The sequence below is a fragment of the Salvelinus alpinus genome, unplaced genomic scaffold, assembly GCF_045679555.1.
Source record: "Salvelinus alpinus unplaced genomic scaffold, SLU_Salpinus.1 scaffold_42, whole genome shotgun sequence".
Lineage (NCBI taxonomy): Eukaryota > Metazoa > Chordata > Actinopteri > Salmoniformes > Salmonidae > Salvelinus > Salvelinus alpinus.
The window spans coordinates 694,384-714,860 of record NW_027255983.1 but is presented as its reverse complement, the minus strand read 5'-3'; the positions used below and the strand labels follow the sequence as shown (position 1 = coordinate 714,860).

Below are 20,477 nucleotides of genomic sequence, written 5' to 3'. Positions count from 1 at the left end.
AGATAAGTCAAGTCATAAAACGTCTTGATTCCACCTGAAGATATAGTCCAGACAAAAACATGGTTGTTAGTTATTTTGGTCATGTTGCTACAAGTCTTAATTATTTTTGCATAGTTCCTATGCAAAAGGACTGATCATCCGTTCTAAACAAAATGGTTGCTATGCAGGCTGGATAACGTTCTTGTCACTTGCTAGCTAACGTTAGCTAGCTAACTTCAACTAACTCAGTCATGTCAAACCTGGAACCTGGAACCTGGAACCTGGAATCAAATCAAATGGTATTCTCATCTCTGTGATCCTTCTTCTCATCTCTGTGACCCTTCTTCTCATCTCTGTGATCCTTCTTCTCATCTCTGTGATCCTTCTTCTCATCTCTGTGACCCTTCTTCTCATCTCTGTGACCCACTTCTCATCTCTGTGATCCTTCTTCTCATCTCTGTGATCCACTTCTCATCTCTGTGACCCTTCTTCTCATCTCTGTGATCCTTCTTCTCATCTCTGTGATCCTTCTTCTCATCTCTGTGATCCTTCTTCTCATCTCTGTGATCCTTCTTCTCATCTCTGTGATCCTTCTTCTCATCTCTGTGACCCTTCTTCTCATCTCTGTGATCCTTCTTCTCATCTCTGTGATCCTTCTTCTCATCTCTGTGATCCTTCTTCTCATCTCTGTGACCCTTCTTCTCATCTCTGTGATCCTTCTTCTCATCTCTGTGATCCTTCTTCTCATCTCTGTGATCCTTCTTCTCATCTCTGTGATCCTTCTTCTCATCTCTGTGATCCTTCTTCTCATCTCTGTGATCCTTCTTCTCATCTCTGTGACCCTTCTTCTCATCTCTGTGATCCTTCTTCTCATCTCTGTGATCCTTCTTCTCATCTCTGTGACCCTTCTTCTCATCTCTGTGATCCTTCTTCTCATCTCTGTGATCCTTCTTCTCATCTCTGTGACCCTTCTTCTCATCTCTGTGATCCTTCTTCTCATCTCTGTGATCCTTCTTCTCATCTCTGTGATCCTTCTTCTCATCTCTGTGATCCTTCTTCTCATCTCTGTGACCCTTCTTCTCATCTCTGTGATCCTTCTTCTCATCTCTGTGATCCTTCTTCTCATCTCTGTGATCCTTCTTCTCATCTCTGTGACCCTTCTTCTCATCTCTGTGATCCTTCTTCTCATCTCTGTGATCCTTCTTCTCATCTCTGTGATCCTTCTTCTCATCTCTGTGATCCTTCTTCTCATCTCTGTGATCCTTCTTCTCATCTCTGTGATCCTTCTTCTCATCTCTGTGACCCTTCTTCTCATCTCTGTGACCCTTCTTCTCATCTCTGTGATCCTTCTTCTCATCTCTGTGATCCTTCTTCTCATCTCTGTGATCCTTCTTCTCATCTCTGTGATCCTTCTTCTCATCTTTGTGACCCTTCTTCTCATCTCTGTGACCCTTCTTCTCATCTCTGTGATCCACTTCTCATCTCTGTGATCCTTCTTCTCATCTCTGTGATCCTTCTTCTCATCTCTGTGATCCTTCTTCTCATCTCTGTGATCCTTCTTCTCATCTTTGTGACCCTTCTTCTCATCTCTGTGACCCTGCTTCTCATCTCTGTGACCTGTGACCCTTCTTCTTCTCATCTCTGTGACCCTTCTTCTCATCTCTGTGATCCTTCTTCTCATCTCTGTGACCCTTCTTCTCATCTCTGTGATCCTTCTTCTCATCTCTGTGAGCCACTTCTCATCTCTGTGATCCTTCTTCTCATCTCTGTGGCCCACAGGTGATATTTGGCATAATTTTCCCACCTTCGATTCTCCTCATGGACTTTCGACTCGGGGAGGAAGTGACATATCAAGCCCCAGCGGACAACGAAGAAGCCAAGGACAAAGACCATGACAATAAATCCAGCAAGGTGAACGCTGACAATCAAGCATCTGATTGGTTGATTGATTGATTGATTGGTCGGTCGGTCATCAGTGGATTGGTTGCTTGCTTGATTGGTTTATCTGTTTTCTTTTAATAATACTTAATACTATTTTACATTTAATACTACATTCAAATGTACTGTAATGTACTGTATGTAAATTCATGACGGTTGTTTCTGTCGACCATGCTTTCAGGAAGTGAACGCTGATGCGGTGTCCAGAAAGGGGGATGAAGAAGAAACCGTCGTAAAAAAGAGAAGAGTTCCAATCGGAAAGAAGATCTATGAATTCTACAACACTCCTTTCACCAAATTCTGGTTCAACACTGCAAGTAGACTTTTAATACGACTAAAACATATTTTTATTTATTTAGGAAGCATTTCTCAAACACCACACACTTTGAAATGTACTTTTGTGAAACCTTGATTGACAACTAAAACATATTTTTATTTATTTAGGAAGCATTTCTCAAAAACACCACACACTTTGAAATGTACTTTTGTGAAACCTTGATTGACAATTAAAATAAATGTTATTTAGGAAGCATTTCTCAAACACCACACACTTTGAAATGTACTTTTGTGAAACCTTGATTTTATTGTTTTGAAATGACTATCAGCACAGAGGTGACAAATAGACCTTATCCACAGATAATATAATACTATTTATTATAATAATAATATCATATCAGCTAAAGGTGATATAAAGATGTGTGATTATTGATCGACAGCACTTTGTCTTGTGGCCTAAAAACGCCACTGCTGCCCCCACCTCTGGTCTTGTGTACATGTTCTCCTAAAAGCTCCGAGCTGTTTTCATTGTCTCCTCAGATCTCCTACCTGGCCTACCTGTGTCTGTACAACTACATCATCCTGGTCAAGATGGAACGTTGGCCGTCCCTGCAGGAGTGGATCGTCATCTCTTACATCATCACTCTGGGAATGGAGAAAGTCAGACAGGTAACGTCTCTCACGTCGTCACAGTCAGACAGGTAATGTCTCACATCGTCACAGTCAGACAAGTAACGTCTCACATCATCACAATCAGACAGGTAACGTCTCACATCATCACAGTCAGACAGGTAACGTCTCAGACAGGTAACGTCTCACATCATCACAATCAGACAGGTAACGTCTCACATCATCACAGTCAGACAGGTAACGTCTCACATCGTCACAGTCAGACAGGTAACGTCTCAGACAGGTAACGTCTCACACCATACAGTCAGACAGATAACGTCTCACATCATCACCCTGCGACTGGAAGAAATTAGAAAGGGAATGTCTAGAACAATTCAAGAAAATGTATAGTATGTTGGGTCCTCAAGTTAAAAAAGGACCGGTGTGGGGGCCTCCAGGGAAAAAATGGGTCGATGTAGGGGTCTTATGCCCTGATTTCTCAGTCCTGATCATAGTCCGTCCCTGCTGTTACCGCCCATTACAGATCCTGATGTCAGAGCCGGGGAAGCTGAAGCAGAAGATCAACGTTTGGGCCGAAGAGTACTGGAACATCACAGACGCGGCGGCCATCTTTACCTTCCTCCTGGGCCTGATGCTGAGGCTGCAGAACGAGCCCCTGTTGGGCATCGGACGGGTCATCTACTGCGTGGATATTATCTTCTGGTACATCAGGGTTCTCGACATCTTCGGAGTCAACAAGTACCTGGGACCCTACGTCATGATGATCGGGAAAATGGTGAGGCTTTGGTTTGGTATTGACTATCTTTGTTGACTATTGTAATATGTAATGTGTATATACAGTATATGCTGTTTATACAGGTAACTGCCAAAATAAAGGAAACACCAACATACAGGGTGTTTATAGGGGCGTTGGGTCACCACCAGCCAGAACAGCTTCAATGCACCTCGACATAGATTCTACAGGTGTCTGGAACTCTATTGGAGGGATGAGACACCATTCTTCCACCAGATATTACATCATTTGTTTTATTGATGGTGGTGGAAAACACTGTCTCAGGCACCACTCCAGAATCTCCCATAAGTTCTCAGTTGGGTTCAGATCTGGTGACTGAAACGGCCATGGCATATGGTTTACATCGTTTTCATACTCATCGGACATGTTCTGTGTCCTCCAGATGACTGACATGTTGTGTTCTACGTCCTCCAGATGATCGACATGTTGTGTTCTATGTCCTCCAGATGACTGACATGTTGTGTTCTATGTCCTCCAGATGATTGACATGTTGTGTTCTATGTCCTCCAGATGACTGACATGTTGTGTTCTATGTCCTCCAGATGACTGACATGTTGTGTTCTATGTCCTCCAGATGATTGACATGTTGTGTTCTATGTCCTCTAGATGACTGACATGTTGTGTTCTATGTCCTCCAGATGACTGACATGTTGTGTTCTGTGTCCTCCAGATGACTGACATGTTGTGTTCTACGTCCTCCAGATGACTGACATGTTGTGTTCTATGTCCTCCAGATGATTGACATGTTGTGTTCTATGTCCTCCAGATGACTGACATGTTGTGTTCTACGTCCTCTAGATGACTGACATGTTGTGTTCTATGTCCTCCAGATGACTGACATGTTGTGTTCTATGTCCTCCAGATGACTGACATGTTGTGTTCTACGTCCTCCAGATGATCGACATGTTGTGTTCTATGTCCTCCAGATGACTGACATGTTGTGTTCTATGTCCTCCAGATGACTGACATGTTGTGTTCTACGTCCTCCAGATGATCGACATGTTGTGTTCTATGTCCTCCAGATGACTGACATGTTGTGTTCTACGTCCTCCAGATGATCGACATGTTGTGATCTATGTCCTCCAGATGACTGAAATGTTGTGTTCTATGTCCTCCAGATGACTGACATGTTGTGTTCTATGTCCTCCAGATGATTGACATGTTGTGTTCTATGTCCTCTAGATGATGTCCATGTTGTGATCTATGTCCTCCAGATGACTGACATGTTGTGTTCTATGTCCTCCAGATGATTGACATGTTGTGTTCTACGTCCTCCAGATGACTGACATGTTGTGTTCTATGTCCTCCAGATGACTGACATGTTGTGTTCTATGTCCTCCAGATGATCGACATGTTGTGGTCTATGTCCTCCAGATGACTGACATGTTGTGTTCTATGTCCTCCAGATGACTGACATGTTGTGTTCTATGTCCTCCAGATGATTGACATGTTGTGTTCTATGTCCTCTAGATGACTGACATGTTGTGTTCTGTGTCCTCCAGATGACTGACATGTTGTATTCTATGTCCTCCAGATGACTGACATGTTGTGTTCTATGTCCTCCAGATGACTGACATGTTGTGTTCTATGTCCTCCAGATGACTGACATGTTGTGTTCTATGTCCTCCAGATGACTGACATGTTGTGTTCTATGTCCTCCAGATGATTGACATGTTGTGTTCTATGTCCTCTAGATGACTGACATGTTGTGTTCTGTGTCCTCCAGATGACTGACATGTTGTATTCTATGTCCTCCAGATGACTGACATGTTGTGTTCTATGTCCTCTAGATGATGTCCATGTTGTGTTCTATGTCCTCCAGATGACTGACATGTTGTGTTCTATGTCCTCCAGATGACTGACATGTTGTGTTCTATGTCCTCCAGATGACTGACATGTTGTGTTCTATGTCCTCCAGATGACTGACATGTTGTGTTCTATGTCCTCCAGATGACTGACATGTTGTGTTCTATGTCCTCCAGATGACTGACATGTTGTGTTCTATGTCCTCCAGATGAATGACATGTTGTGTTCTATGTCCTCCAGATGATTGACATGTTGTGTTCTATGTCCTCCAGATGACTGACATGTTGTGTTCTATGTCCTCCAGATGATCGACATGTTGTGTTCTATGTCCTCCAGATGACTGACATGTTGTGTTCTATGTCCTCCAGATGACTGACATGTTGTGTTCTATGTCCTCCAGATGATTGACATGTTGTGTTCTATGTCCTCCAGATGATTGACATGTTGTGTTCTATGTCCTCCAGATGACTGACATGTTGTGATCTGTGTCCTCCAGATGACTGACATGTTGTGATCTATGTCCTCCAGATGACTGACATGTTGTGTTCTATGTCCTCCAGATGACTGACATGTTGTGTTCTACGTCCTCCAGATGATCGACATGTTGTGTTCTATGTCCTCCAGATGACTGACATGTTGTGTTCTATGTCCTCCAGATGACTGACATGTTGTGTTCTACGTCCTCCAGATGATCGACATGTTGTGTTCTTTGTCCTCCAGATGACTGACATGTTGTGTTCTACGTCCTCCAGATGATCGACATGTTGTGATCTATGTCCTCCAGATGACTGAAATGTTGTGTTCTATGTCCTCCAGATGACTGACATGTTGTGTTCTATGTCCTCCAGATGATTGACATGTTGTGTTCTATGTCCTCTAGATGATGTCCATGTTGTGATCTATGTCCTCCAGATGACTGACATGTTGTGTTCTATGTCCTCCAGATGATTGACATGTTGTGTTCTACGTCCTCCAGATGACTGACATGTTGTGGTCTATGTCCTCCAGATGACTGACATGTTGTGTTCTATGTCCTCCAGATGACTGACATGTTGTGTTCTATGTCCTCCAGATGATTGACATGTTGTGTTCTATGTCCTCTAGATGACTGACATGTTGTGTTCTGTGTCCTCCAGATGACTGACATGTTGTATTCTATGTCCTCCAGATGACTGACATGTTGTGTTCTATGTCCTCCAGATGACTGACATGTTGTGTTCTATGTCCTCCAGATGACTGACATGTTGTGTTCTATGTCCTCCAGATGACTGACATGTTGTGTTCTATGTCCTCCAGATGATTGACATGTTGTGTTCTATGTCCTCTAGATGACTGACATGTTGTGTTCTGTGTCCTCCAGATGACTGACATGTTGTATTCTATGTCCTCCAGATGACTGACATGTTGTGTTCTATGTCCTCTAGATGATGTCCATGTTGTGTTCTATGTCCTCCAGATGACTGACATGTTGTGTTCTATGTCCTCCAGATGACTGACATGTTGTGTTCTATGTCCTCCAGATGACTGACATGTTGTGTTCTATGTCCTCCAGATGACTGACATGTTGTGTTCTATGTCCTCCAGATGACTGACATGTTGTGTTCTATGTCCTCCAGATGACTGACATGTTGTGTTCTATGTCCTCCAGATGAATGACATGTTGTGTTCTATGTCCTCCAGATGATTGACATGTTGTGTTCTATGTCCTCCAGATGACTGACATGTTGTGTTCTATGTCCTCCAGATGATCGACATGTTGTGTTCTATGTCCTCCAGATGACTGACATGTTGTGTTCTATGTCCTCCAGATGACTGACATGTTGTGTTCTATGTCCTCCAGATGATTGACATGTTGTGTTCTATGTCCTCCAGATGATTGACATGTTGTGTTCTATGTCCTCCAGATGACTGACATGTTGTGATCTGTGTCCTCCAGATGACTGACATGTTGTGATCTATGTCCTCCAGATGACTGACATGTTGTGTTCTATGTCCTCCAGATGACTGACATGTTGTGTTCTACGTCCTCCAGATGATCGACATGTTGTGTTCTATGTCCTCCAGATGACTGACATGTTGTGTTCTATGTCCTCCAGATGACTGACATGTTGTGTTCTACGTCCTCCAGATGATCGACATGTTGTGTTCTATGTCCTCCAGATGACTGACATGTTGTGTTCTACGTCCTCCAGATGATCGACATGTTGTGATCTATGTCCTCCAGATGACTGAAATGTTGTGTTCTATGTCCTCCAGATGACTGACATGTTGTGTTCTATGTCCTCCAGATGATTGACATGTTGTGTTCTATGTCCTCTAGATGATGTCCATGTTGTGATCTATGTCCTCCAGATGACTGACATGTTGTGTTCTATGTCCTCCAGATGATTGACATGTTGTGTTCTACGTCCTCCAGATGACTGACATGTTGTGTTCTATGTCCTCCAGATGACTGACATGTTGTGTTCTATGTCCTCCAGATGATCGACATGTTGTGGTCTATGTCCTCCAGATGACTGACATGTTGTGTTCTATGTCCTCCAGATGACTGACATGTTGTGTTCTATGTCCTCCAGATGATTGACATGTTGTGTTCTATGTCCTCTAGATGACTGACATGTTGTGTTCTGTGTCCTCCAGATGACTGACATGTTGTATTCTATGTCCTCCAGATGATTGACATGTTGTGTTCTATGTCCTCCAGATGACTGACATGTTGTGTTCTATGTCCTCCAGATGACTGACATGTTGTGTTCTATGTCCTCCAGATGATTGACATGTTGTGTTCTATGTCCTCCAGATGACTGACATGTTGTGTTCTATGTCCTCCAGATGATTGACATGTTGTGTTCTATGTCCTCTAGATGATGTCCATGTTGTGTTCTATGTCCTCCAGATGACTGACATGTTGTGTTCTATGTCCTCCAGATGACTGACATGTTGTGTTCTATGTCCTCCAGATGACTGACATGTTGTGTTCTATGTCCTCCAGATGACTGACATGTTGTGTTCTATGTCCTCCAGATGACTGACATGTTGTGTTCTATGTCCTCCAGATGACTGACATGTTGTGTTCTATGTCCTCCAGATGATTGACATGTTGTGTTCTATGTCCTCCAGATGACTGACATGTTGTGTTCTATGTCCTCCAGATGATTGACATGTTGTGTTCTATGTCCTCCAGATGACTGACATGTTGTGTTCTATGTCCTCCAGATGATCGACATGTTGTGTTCTATGTCCTCCAGATGACTGACATGTTGTGTTCTATGTCCTCCAGATGACTGACATGTTGTGTTCTATGTCCTCCAGATGATTGACATGTTGTGTTCTATGTCCTCCAGATGATTGACATGTTGTGTTCTATGTCCTCCAGATGACTGACATGTTGTGATCTGTGTCCTCCAGATGACTGACATGTTGTGATCTATGTCCTCCAGATGACTGACATGTTGTGTTCTATGTCCTCCAGATGATTGACATGTTGTGTTCTATGTCCTCCAGATGATTGACATGTTGTGTTCTATGTCCTCCAGATGACTGACATGTTGTGTTCTATGTCCTCCAGATGATCGACATGTTGTACTTCGTGGTGATCATGCTGGTTGTGTTGATGAGTTTCGGCGTGGCGCGGCAGGCCATCCTGCACCCCGATGAGATCCCAACATGGCGTCTGGCCAGGAACATCTTCTACATGCCTTACTGGATGATCTACGGGGAAGTGTTCGCCGACTCCATAGACCGTAAGAGTAGCATTAATAGTAAGATTCTGTTTCCTGTTTCCTGTTTCATGGGCGGATGATCAATTCAATCCTAATCCCATGATGGTTGTGATGGTGGTGTGTTGTCGTAGTCTCAATCCCAGTGGAACCTGGTGTTCTGGTACTAATCTCTGTAGTCTCAATCCCAGTGGAACCTGGTGTTCTGGTACTAATCTCTGTAGTCTCTGTGAAGCCTCTCCATCTGTTCTACTCTCACCCCTGGCCTGCTCCTCTCCTCCCGCATTGACTACTACTGTGATTAGTGTGTGTGTGTGTGTGTGTGTGTGTGTGTGTGTGTGTGTGTGTGTGTGTGTGTGTGTGTGTGTGTGTGTGTGTGTGTGTGTGTGTGTGTGTGTGTGTGGTCCTTTACTTCCTCTGCTGGCTGACTAACACAATAACACTCAATTTAATTCCTAATGATATAACCTGTCTCTTACTATAATAAGATCCAGAATCAAAATACAGTTGACAGTGTGTTGGTGACAGTGTGTTGGTGACAGGTGACAGTGTGTTGGTGACAGTGTGTTGGTGACAGGTGACAGTGTGTTGGTGACAGTGTGTTGGTGACAGTGTGTTGGTGACAGGTGACAGTGTGTTGGTGACAGTGTGTTGGTGACAGTGTGTTGGTGACAGTGTGTTGGTGACAGGTGACAGTGTGTTGGTGACAGTGTGTTGGTGACAGTGTGTTGGTGACAGTGTGTTGGTGACAGGTGACAGTGTGTTGGTGACAGTGTGTTGGTGACAGTGTGTTGGTGACAGTGTGTTGGTGACAGGTGACAGTGTGTTGGTGACAGTGTGTTGGTGACAGTGTGTTGGTGACAGTGTGTAAGGTACTCATATAGACAGTGTGTTGGTGACAGTTGACAGTGTGTTGGTGACAGGTGACAGTGTGTTGGTGACAGTGTGTTGGTGACAGGTGACAGTGTGTTGGTGACAGTGTATAAGGGACTCATATAGACAGTGGTGACAGTGTGTTGGTGACAGTGTATAAGGGACTCATATAGACAGTGGTGACAGTGTGTTGGTGACAGTGTGTTGGTGACAGGTGACAGTGTGTTGGTGACAGGTGACAGTGTGTTGGTGACAGTGTATAAGGGACTCATATTAATTTGATTGATCACAGGCATCTACTGAGCTTAATAAATTGGACTGAAATGAAAGACTTTAAGGACAGGTTTATTTAAAATGGTAAAGTATTTAAAATGGTAAGGTGCTCCATGAATTATTACTAAAGTATAAAACTAACTCTCCATGTATTGTTTGGTGTAAGTAAAATGACCAATGATACATATTGATTTATCCTTATAAGTGATTCCCACTAACAAGAAAGTGTGGTTTTTTTTCTAAACAAATGGAAAAGGATTGGTCCTCTTTTTCCAGTGATCATCTGCCTGCTAGATATGCTGTGTGTCTCCCAAAGGGCACCCTATTCCCTATGTAGTGCACTCTTTTTGACCAGAGGCATTGAGGGAATAGGGTGCCCCTTTGGGATGATGTCACTGCTTCAGATAATAAGAGGTGTTGGGGTTTTAGTCTCTGCCCAGAGGAAGACAGACCAGTCCGCATGGAAGCGTCTAATCACATTTTCATAACTGTACAATCCAACCAATCCATTATATAACACTATAGACACAACAACATGGACCAGAGATCAGACACCAATCCATTATAAAACACTATAGACGGTATAGACACAACAACATGGACCAGAGATCAGACACCAATCCATTATAAAACACTATAGATGGTATAGACACAACAACATGGACCAGAGATCAGACACCAATCCATTATAAAACACTATAGATGGTATAGACACAACAACATGGACCAGAGATCAGACACCAATCCATTATATAACACTATAGATGGTATAGACACAACAACATGGACCAGAGATCAGACACCAATCCATTATAAAACACTATAGACGGTATAGACACAACAACATGGACCAGAGATCAGACACCAATCCATTATAAAACACTATAGATGGTATAGACACAACAACATGGACCAGAGATCAGACACCAATCCATTATATAACACTATAGACGGTATAGACACAACAACATGGACCAGAGATCAGACACCAATCCATTATAAAACATTATAGACGGTATAGACACAACAACATGGCCCAGAGATCAGACACCAATCCATTATATAACACTATAGACGGTATAGACACAACAACATGGACCAGAGATCAGACACCAATCCATTATATAACATTATAGACGGTATAGACACAACAACATGGACCAGAGATCAGACACCAATCCATTATATAACACTATAGACAGTATAGACACAACAACATGGACCAGAGATCAGACACCAATCCATTATATAACACTATAGACGGTATAGACACAACAACATGGACCAGAGATCAGACACCAATCCATTATATAACACTATAGACGGTATAGACACAACAACATGGACCAGAGATCAGACACCAATCCATTATAAAACATTATAGACGGTATAGACACAACAACATGGCCCAGAGATCAGACACCAATCCATTATATAACACTATAGACGGTATAGACACAACAACATGGACCAGAGATCAGACACCAATCCATTATATAACATTATATAATCAAAATGATTTTAATCAAATCCTACTCAACGGAGATGCACGGTCCTCCTCTTGGCAGACTCATGTTGGTTATTGATTAATATTATTGTTGTTGTTGTAGTGTTGTTCTCTTCTGTTTCTCTGATTTATTTTCTCTCTCTGTCTCTATCTTTCTTCCTCTCTCTGTCTCTATCTTTCTTCCTCTCTCTGTCTCTATCTTTCTTCCTCTCTCTCTCTGTCTCTATCTCTCTCTCTCTCTCTCATCTTTTTCCACTCCCGTCACATGGTTGATTGGTAGTCTATGCAATGGAAATCAATCGTAAGTATCTATTGTACAATACACTCATACAATCCTACATTATGTACCACCGTTTTGCTTTTATATCAAACAATTAAATTGATTCAGGCTAACTAATCAAATTTAGATCAATTGAAAAATACAGCAAATGTAAAAGTTGTTTAAGCCATCCTTTCTGGTATTATTCATTCCCTGCTGGAAGGGCCCTTGGAAAAAACAAGGTTGCCATAGTAGCCTATCGAAGTAAAATCAGACCAGATATTTCAATATATTTCACTTGGACTATATTTCACTGCTTTGCTTAAGTAAAACCTTTTTAGAAATTCTTCGATTACCACGAAAATACTTTTATGGAGCCGAAGAAAGTCACAATTTTATTCATGGTAAAGTACCATCTAGTAGTAGTAGTAGTAGTAGTAGTATTACAGTAGTAGTAGTAGCAGTATTACAGTAGTAGTAGTAGTAGTAGTAGTAGCAGTATTACAGTAGTAGTAGTAGTAGTAGTAGTAGTAGTAGTAGTAATAGTAGTAGTAGCAGTAGTAGTAGTAGTAGTATTAGTTGTAGTAGTAGTAGTATTAGTTGTAGTAGTAGTAGTATCAGTAGTAGTATTAGTTGTAGTAGTAGTAGTAGTAGTGCATTAGTAGCAGTAGTAGTAGTAGTAGCAGTATTACAGTAGTAGTAGTAGTAGTAGTAGTAGTAGCAGTATTAGTAGTAGTATTAGTAGTAGTATTAGTAGTATCAGTAGTAGTATTACTTGTAGTAGTAGTAGTAGTAGTGCATTAGTAGTAGTAGTAGTAGTAGTAGTAGTAGTAGTAGTAGTAGTAGTAGTAGTAGTAGTAGTAGTAGTAGCGGTATTATTATTATTATTAGTAGTAGTATCAGTATGAGTAGCAGTATTAGTATTAGTAGTAGTAGTTGTAGTATTAGTAGTAGTAGTAGTAGTAGTGGTAGTACTGTAGACTGACATTGAGCCTGTTTCCAGCACCATGTGGTGACAACATGTACGATGAGGATGGGAAGAAGCTTCCTCCTTGTATCCCTGGAGCGTGGCTCACTCCAGCCATCATGGCCTGCTACCTGCTGGTGGCCAACATCCTCCTGGTCAACTTACTCATCGCCGTCTTCAAGTAAGTCACGGATCCCACTTCTGACACCAGTGTAACGGAACGGTAGGGAGCAGCACGAGGTGTGAAGTGAGCAGTGGAACTCATAACTTTGTGGTGCTCAGTCGGTCCAATGAAAACTCTCTCCCTTCAGGGTGTGATAATCACAGTCATTAGATCATGCATTACGTGATTCATGTACTTGACTGTGTTGTGGTGTTGTGTAGGAGACCTGGGGATTTAACCTGGTTCATTCATGTAGTTGACTGTGTTGTGGTGTTGTGTAGGAGACCTGGGGATTTAACCTGGTTCATTCATGTAGTTGACTGTGTTGTGGTGTCGTGTAGGAGACCTGGGGATTTAACCTGGTTCATTCATGTAGTTGACTGTGTTGTGATGTCGTGAAGATTTAACCCCGTTGGTAAAAGCAGCTCTCTGATTGGATACGCTTTTCCGTCCTGACCTCTGACCAACAGCAACACCTTCTTAGAGGTCAAGTCCGTCTCCAACCAGATCTGGAAGTTCCAACGTTACCAGCTGATCATGAAGTTCCACGACCGGCCCCTCCTCCCTCCGCCCCTCATCATCTTCAGCCACATCTACATCGTTCTGAAGCACGTCTGTCGCCGCTGCAAGAGGAGACCAGAGGGAGAGCAGGACGACAGGGACAACAAAGGACTACGTTAGTGGTTTTGGGGATATTGGTTGACTGATTGGATGACTGGTTGATTGGTTGACTCTGATTGGATGACTGATTGATTGGTTGACTGATTGGATGACTGGTTGATTGGTTGACTGACTGATTGGATGACTGATTGATTGGTTGACTGATTGGATGACTGGTTGATTGGTTGACTGATTGGATGACTGGTTGATTGGTTGAGTGATTGGATGACTGATGATTGGTTGAGTGATTGGTTGACTGGTTGATTGGATGACTGGTTGATTGGTTGACTGATTGGATGACTGGTTGATTGGTTGACTGATTGGATGACTGGTTGATTGGTTGAGTGATTGGATGACTTGGTTGATTGATTAGCTAGCTGGCTGGCTGGCTGAAATGGTTTTCTGGCTGGCCAGCCGGTTGGTTGGCTGTCTGGTTGGTTGGCTGGGCCGGCTCCAGCGTGTGACGTGTGTTTCTCCGTCCGACAGAGCTGCTGCTGAATGCCGAGGAGCTGAAGGTTCTGTACGAGTTTGAGGAGCAGTGTGTGGAGGAGTATTTCAGAGAGAAGGAGGACGAGGAGCAGTCGTCTAACAACGAACGCATCCGGGTCACGTCTGAGAGGTCAGAGACCGGACAGCTAGAGACCGGACAGCTAGAGACCGGACAGCTAGAGACCGGACATCTAGAGACCGGACAGCCAGAGACCGGACAGCCAGAGACCGGACAGCCAGAGACCGGACAGCCAGAGACCGGACAGCTAGAGACCGGACAGCTAGAGACCGGACAGCTAGAGACCGGACAGCTAGAGACCGGACAGCTAGAGACCGGACAGCTAGAGCCCGGACAGCTAGAGACCGGACAACTAGAGACCGGACAGCTAGAGACCGGACAGCTATGCTCTTCCCTCTTTGGGGGGGGGACTACTTACATTTAAATTAGCCTTGTAGAACTGTCTCCGTATTCGCTACAGTTATTCATAGTTATCAGTAAATCCCCCCCACAATACATTTGGTGTCATCGTCAGGGTGAGTAAAAAAAATAAATGTAATAAAAGAGTTGTGGTTCTGTTGACTCTCTCTCCTCTTTAGGGTGGAGAACATGTCGATGCGTCTGGAGGAGGTGAACGAGAGGGAGCACTCCATGAAGGCTTCCCTGCAGACGGTGGACCTTCGGCTGGGTCAGCTGGAGGAGTTCTCTGGGCGTATGATGAATGCCCTGGAGAAGCTGGCCGGGGTGGACCACAACGACCTGGTCAGGACCCAGTCGGGGGTCTCCTCGGTCTGCGACCCGTCCTCGCTGCTCCGCCACAGCTCCATCAACAGGTTTAATAACTTCTTTAATGACTCCAGATGAGAAAGACTGAATGGTCGGCTCATTCATGTACAGTACAGTAGTCTGGTGTTTATGGATGATGGGAGGATGATATTTACTGATTATATATCTGTCTGTGTGTCCATCAGCTCTGACGGCTACAGTCTGTACCGGTACCACCTGGAGATGGGAGATGACACCCGCTCCGAGGCTGGGGACATCAAGAGCCCTGAGAGGAAAAGGAGCCAGAGGAAAGGGAGCATGAGGAAGGTGGTTGAGAGGAAAGGGAGTATGAGAGAAACTACGAGCAGCACCACGGCCTCTGTAAAGGAGTACGGAGCAACGTTAGACGTGGTGGGCTCCAGAGAGAGGAATCATTCCAGCTCCAGAGTCTCTGTCTGCGAAGGGGCGAGGGAAACCCCAACCCAGAGGCCTGAGGCTCCTACAGAGCCTTCTCCACAGCCCAGCCCCGCAGCCTCGATGGACGCCGCCCTGGAGAAGGCAGGAGTGACCGTGGAGAAGGCAGGAGTGACCATGGAGAAGGCAGGAGTGACCATGGAGAAGGCAGGAGTGACCATGGAGAAGGCAGGAGTGACCATGGAGAAGGCAGGAGTGACCGTGGAGAAGGCAGGAGTGACCGTGGAGAAGGCAGGAGTGACCATGGAGAAGGCAGGAGTGACCATGGAGAAGGCAGGAGTGACCGTGGAGAAGGCAGGAGTGACCGTGGAGAAGGCAGGAGTGACCATGGAGAAGGCAGGAGTGACCATGGAGAAGGCAGGAGTGGCCGTGGAGAAGGCAGGAGTGACCGTGGAGAAGGCAGGAGTGACCGTGGAGAAGGCAGGAGTGACCGTGGAGAAGATCAGGCTAGAAGCAGCCATCTCACATCCTCTGGAGAGGGTCAGGTCCCTGCAGTACCAGTCTCCAGAGACCCACAGTGACTGTCTCACCTCCAGGCCCAGATCCAGGAGCACTATGGTGTACAACCCAGCCGATGGGGGAGATGAGGGGGCTACTTGGGCCACAGACGTCAACAACCCCCTCACAGGGGAGCAGGAAACGGTTAGCTCCAGATCTCCGACCATGGGTCACTGGGCAGCGCGCTTCGAGTACAAAGTTCACCCCTGCCCGTTCGGCCACATGCCCAAAGTCTCCATGGAGAAGCTAGTCCCCACCACCACCGATACAAACGACGAGGCAGAGGCCAAAGAGACAACGACAGACAGTGAACCACAGGAGCCAGGGAAGAGCCAGCCAGAGAGCAACCAAGATGGAGGTGAGGAGAAGCAGGAAGCGGAGGCTAAAGATACTGGTGGGGACCTTCTGCTTGTGGCAGAGGACAGGATGTATCCATCGCTGAGGTCTAAGAGCCTGAACACCAACCCCAGGAAAGTGAAGACCAGAGGGGACTGGGCGCAGAGAACCAAGTCAGCCAGTAGTGTAAAAGACCTAACAGTTATGTTTGGAGGGACTGGGGAGACAGAGACAGAGGTAGAAACTGACAGACAGTATTAAAGACCTAACAGCTATGTTAGGAAGGACTGGGGAGACAGAGACAGAGGTAGAGACTGACAGACAGTATTAAAGACCTAACAGCTAGGAGGGACTGGGGAGACAGAGACAGAGGTAGAGACTGACAGACAGTGTTAAAGACCTAACAGCTATGTTAGGAGGGCCTGGGGAGACAGAGGTAGAGACTGACAGACAGTATTAAAGACGAGACAGGGGTAGAGACTGACAGACAGTATTAAAGACCTAACAGTTATGTTTGGAGGGACTGGGGAGACAGAGACAGAGGTAGAGACTGACAGACAGTATTAAAGACCTAACAGCTAGGAAGGACTGGGGAGACAGAGACAGAGGTAGAGACTGACAGACAGTGTTAAAGACCTAACAGCTATGTTAGGGAGGACTGGGGAGACAGAGGTAGAGACTGACAGACAGTGTTAAAGACCTAACAGCTATGTTAGGGAGGACTGGGGAGACAGAGGTAGAGACTGACAGACAGTGTTAAAGACCTAACAGCTATGTTAGGGAGGACTGGGGAGACAGAGACAGAGGTAGAGACTGACAGACACTGTTAAAGACCTAACAGCTATGTTAGGGAGGACTGGGGAGACAGAGGTAGAGACTGACAGACAGTGTTAAAGACCTAACAGCTATGTTTTGAGGGACTGGGGAGACAAAGACAGAGATAGAGACTGACAGACAGTATTAAAGACCTAACAGCTATGTTAGGAGGGCCTGGGGAGACAGAGACAGAGGTAGAGACTGACAGACAGTATTAAAGACCTAACAGCTATGTTTGGAGGGACTGGGGAGACAGAGACAGAGATAGAGACTGACAGACAGACAGTATTAAAGACCTAACAGCTATGTTTGGAGGGAATGGGAGAGACAGAAGTAGAGACTGACAGACAGTGTTAAAGACCTAACCGCTATGTTAGGAGGGCCTGGGGAGACAGACAGAGGTAGAGACTGACAGACAGTGTTAAAGACCTAACAGCTATGTTTGGAGGGACTGGGGAGACAGAGACAGAGGTAGAGACTGACAGACAGTATTAAAGACCTAACAGCTATGTTAGGGAGGACTGGGGAGACGAAGACAGAGGTAGAGACTGACAGACAGTATTAAAGACCTAACAGCTATGTTTGGAGGGCCTGGGGAGACGAAGACAGAGGTAGAGACTGACAGAAAGACAAAACGCCTCAGACAGAACACCTGTGACTGACATCTGATGATGTCTGACTGGCATTACTCAGTGTGGAATGGAATAAACTAGCCAATGGTGTGTGGTAGAGCTGAGCAGCACTGAACTACTGTCTGAGACCCAGGAACGTTGCATATCTTGGTTTTTACAATTCATTCCAGTTGATGGGGACAGCTTTGAGCGAGCGAATGGGGAAAGTGCAGCGATTATTGAGTTGTTGTTAAATGTTTGTTTTTATTTTGAAAAATCTTTGTATTAAATGTATTTCATGTTGATTAATCAAGCAAATAACATTGCAGATACAGACAGCCATGTTATAAAGATAAGGGATATTTGTATTAATCTAAAATGGAACTCATTATACAAACAAGGTAAGAGTTTTTCCAAACATTTGCTTGATCCTTAAAAATGGGTAAAAAGGGACAATTATAGCGACCTCTGCGTAACACAGATTGAATAACATTGAATTCTGAAATAAAAAAATGTAAATATTTGAATGACACGTGTGTTGAGTATCATCAGCATGTCGGTCTATCTGTGAGTTAAAATGTTGTAACAGCGCCCTCTACAGCTCAGCTGAGGAAAACAAAGGACCTTATTAAATCAACAATCCACATGGGAAGATCATACAGCCGGGATGGTCAGCTCCAGTCCTCCAGGCTGATTTATGACTGGTTGATAGAAGAAAACAAGAGAAAGAAGAAGAAATATGAAGAACACAATAGGTAAGTAAGAATACTATATACAGGGTCAGTTAATACCATACTATATACAGGGTTAGTTAATACCATACTATATACAGGGTCAGTTCAATACCATACTATATACAGGGTCAGTTAATACCATACTATATAAAGGGTCAGTTAATACCATACTATATAAAGGGTCAGTTAATACCATACTATATAAAGGGTCAGTTAATACCATACTATATACAGGGTCAGTTAATACCATACTATATACAGGGTCAGTTAATACCATACTATATACAGGGTCAGTTAATACCATACGATATACAGAGTCAGTTAATACCATACGATATACAGGGTCAGTTAATACCATACGATATACAGGGTCAGTTAATACCATACTATATACAGGGTCAGTTAATACCATACTATATACAGGGTCAGGTAATACCATACTATATACAGGGTCAGGTAATACCATACTATATACATGGTCAGTTAATACCATACTATATACAGGGTCAGTTAATACCATACTATATACAGGGTCAGTTAATACCATACTATATACAGGGTTAGTTAATACCATACTATATACAGGGTCAGTTCAATACCATACTATATACAGGGTCAGTTAATACCATACTATATACAGGGTCAGTTAATACCATACTATATACAGGGTCAGTTAATACCATACTATATACAGGGTCAGTTAATACCATACTATATACAGGGTCAGTTAATACCATACTATATACAGGGTCAGTTAATACCATACTATATACAGGGTCAGTAAATACCATGCTATATACAGGGTCAGTTAATACTATGCTATATACAGGGTCAGTTAATACCATACTATATACAGGGTCAGTTACAATACCATACTATATACAGGGTCAGTTACAATACCATACTATATACAGGGTCAGTTACAATACCATACTATATACAGGGTCAGTTACAATACCATACTATATACAGGGTCAGTTAATACCATACTATATACAGGGTCAGTTAATACCATACTATATACAGGGTCAGTTAATACCATACTATATACAGGGTCAGGTAATACCATACTATATACAGGGTCAGTTTATACCATACTATATACAGGGTCAGTTAATACCATACTATATACAGGGTCAGGTAATACCATACTATATACAGCGTCAGGTAATACCATAATATATACAGGGTCAGTTAATACCATACTATATACAGGGTCAGTTAATACCATACAATATACAGGGTCAGTTAATACTATACTATATACAGGGTCAGTTAATACCATACTATATACAGGGTCAGTTAATACCATACTATATACAGGGTTAGTTAATACCATACTATATACAGGGTCAGTTCAATACCATACTATATACAGGGTCAGTTAATACCATACTATATACAGGGTCAGTTAATACCATACTATATACAGGGTCAGTTAATACCATACTATATACAGGGTCAGTTACAATACCATACTATATACAGGGTCAGTTACAATACCATACTATATACAGGGTCAGTTACAATACCATACTATATACAGGGTCAGTTACAATACCATACTATATACAGGGTCAGTTAATACCATACTATATACAGGGTCAGTTAATACCATACTATATACAGGGTCAGTTAATACCATACTATATACAGGGTCAGTTAATACCATACTATATACAGGGTCAGTTAATACCATACTATATACAGGGTCAGTTAATACCATACTATATACAGGGTCAGGTTAATACCATACTATATACAGGGTCAGTTAATACCATAATATATACAGGGTCAGTTAATACCATACTATATACAGGGTCAGTTAATACCATACTATATACAGGGTCAGTTAATACCATACTATATACAGGGTCAGTTAATACAATACTATATACAGGGTCAGTTAATAC

General features: G+C 43.4%; 1 protein-coding gene across 1 annotated transcript in view; it reads left to right on the top strand.

Moving 5' to 3' along the window:
- Window positions 1-18,357, top strand: part of LOC139567078 (transient receptor potential cation channel subfamily M member 1-like) — a gene marked incomplete at its 5' end in the record, with an annotated part of 29,298 nt that extends 10,941 nt beyond the window's left edge. Inside the window, 11 exons of the mRNA XM_071388557.1 lie at window positions 1,759-1,890; window positions 2,099-2,230; window positions 2,734-2,862; window positions 3,347-3,598; window positions 8,991-9,165; window positions 12,075-12,095; window positions 13,057-13,201; window positions 13,654-13,859; window positions 14,330-14,462; window positions 14,930-15,163; window positions 15,302-18,357. Of these exons, the coding sequence (XP_071244658.1) occupies window positions 1,759-1,890; window positions 2,099-2,230; window positions 2,734-2,862; window positions 3,347-3,598; window positions 8,991-9,165; window positions 12,075-12,095; window positions 13,057-13,201; window positions 13,654-13,859; window positions 14,330-14,462; window positions 14,930-15,163; window positions 15,302-16,664 (2,922 nt within the window). The remainder of the gene's footprint in view (window positions 1-1,758; window positions 1,891-2,098; window positions 2,231-2,733; window positions 2,863-3,346; window positions 3,599-8,990; window positions 9,166-12,074; window positions 12,096-13,056; window positions 13,202-13,653; window positions 13,860-14,329; window positions 14,463-14,929; window positions 15,164-15,301) is intronic.
- Between the last annotated feature and the right edge of the window lie 2,120 nt (window positions 18,358-20,477).